The sequence below is a fragment of the Phalaenopsis equestris genome, unplaced genomic scaffold, assembly GCF_001263595.1.
Source record: "Phalaenopsis equestris unplaced genomic scaffold, ASM126359v1 Scaffold233733, whole genome shotgun sequence".
Classification (NCBI taxonomy): Eukaryota; Viridiplantae; Streptophyta; class Magnoliopsida; order Asparagales; family Orchidaceae; genus Phalaenopsis; species Phalaenopsis equestris.
Genome location: NW_018251669.1, coordinates 10,252 through 11,771, shown reverse-complemented (window position 1 = coordinate 11,771; position 1,520 = coordinate 10,252). Strand labels below are relative to the sequence as shown.

Genomic DNA, 1,520 nt, shown 5'->3' with positions numbered 1-1,520 from the left:
TATATATGTATATTTGATGAAAAGTTGAATTTTATATGAAATTGGATGCATATTAAAAGTTCAATAAACATCATGAGCGTCGTTCATTCACGTTTACTGCAGCTACACATAGCAACTTTTGATTAAAGAGGCATTTACATACAAACCACCCAAACCCTTTGTATTTACATATCAAACACCTAAACTTCTCTTTTTTTACATTTATACCACCCAAACCTTTCTTATCACCTAAAAAATACCATTAGTTTAATTTTTAAAAGGTGAAATGCACCTTTTCATGCATAGGTAAGATAAGCATATACGGAAAAAAAAGAAGCTTAGCTGTTCGATATGTAAATACATAAGAATTGAGTGCTGCGTATGTAAATCTTCCTTAATTAAAATACCTTCAAGCTCTCATGCCACTGGGAACTTTTGGCTCTCCAAGATTTACAAAAGCCTCGGCTCGAACAATACGTAATGTAGCTGAATGCCATGACACTAGATGGTTCATGTAATTGCTCACGTATCTTCTTCTATCTTCCTTATAATCCAGATAATAAGCATGCTCCCACATATCAAGAGATATAATTGGAAAATCACCAAAAATTAGAGGGCAAACAGCATGTGATGTTCTAACCACAGCAAGCATTTTCTCCTCTCTCTTCAAGACTAGCCAAATCCAACCAGAACCAAACAATCCCATTGCAGATTCCATGAATTTATCCTTAAAATTGGAAAACGATCCAAAATCCTTTTCAATTTGATGAAGCAAGCTTCCCCAAGGCATACTGCCACTATCCGGTTGCATTGATTCCCAAAAAAAGTCGTGATTCCAAGCCTCCGCAGCATTATTGAACTCTGGTAATGGATTCCCGTTGTTGTAGGTGGTTTTGACAAGTTCTTCCAGGGTGCTGCCATATAATGAACTGTTCTTGAGCTGCTCATTCAAGCGCTCAACACAATCACGGTGATAAACTCCCCAATGTAGTTCCAATGTCCTCTTGCTCATGAATGGTTCTAAAGCATCAAGCTTATAAGGAGGGGTTGTAAGGCCATAGTAACACAAAAAACTGGCCGACTTTTCAGAACCAAGCGACCGTCTTTTCCCCACACGAACAGCTTTTGTTGAGCTCTTCGGTCTCATGTTTAGACCATGCGGTGAAGTAAACACAGATCCTTTGATCCAAAATATCCGTCCTTCTGAATTTCTCGAAGCATTCTTCCATCGAAATAACAAAGCATTCAGCAAAAGCACCAAATTCCATACGTTTGAAGAAGAGAAACTTAGCACTAACCTTAGGCAGGAATCCAACATCTCGGACAACCAATCCCAGCGCTGCCGAGCTCATCCTAGTCGAAGTGTCAGCAAGGAAGAATCCACTTCACCAACTGTGACAATCTAGACGGCGCTTGCGCTTCTATCGTAAATTGCAGGATAGGGCCCGTTTGGGGTGCGGCATCCTTTTCAAAACCCCACCGAAAGTTTGTTCTTGTCGATTATCTCTGCCACAGTGCGTTCGGGCGGGGGCGGTCGGGTG

At 40.5% G+C, this 1,520-nt stretch overlaps 1 protein-coding gene across 1 annotated transcript in view; it reads right to left on the bottom strand.

Annotated features, from left to right (window-relative positions):
- The window catches only part of LOC110038759 (superoxide dismutase [Fe] 2, chloroplastic-like), a 9,029-nt gene extending 7,565 nt beyond the window's left edge, over positions 1–1,464 (bottom strand). The window contains exons 1-2 of the mRNA XM_020743658.1: positions 1,278–1,464; positions 387–1,201 (exon numbers count right to left, since the gene is read on the bottom strand). Coding sequence (XP_020599317.1) covers positions 389–1,201; positions 1,278–1,331 — 867 coding nt within the window. The 5' untranslated portion in view covers positions 1,332–1,464 and the 3' untranslated portion in view covers positions 387–388. The remainder of the gene's footprint in view (positions 1–386; positions 1,202–1,277) is intronic.
- Between the last annotated feature and the right edge of the window lie 56 nt (positions 1,465–1,520).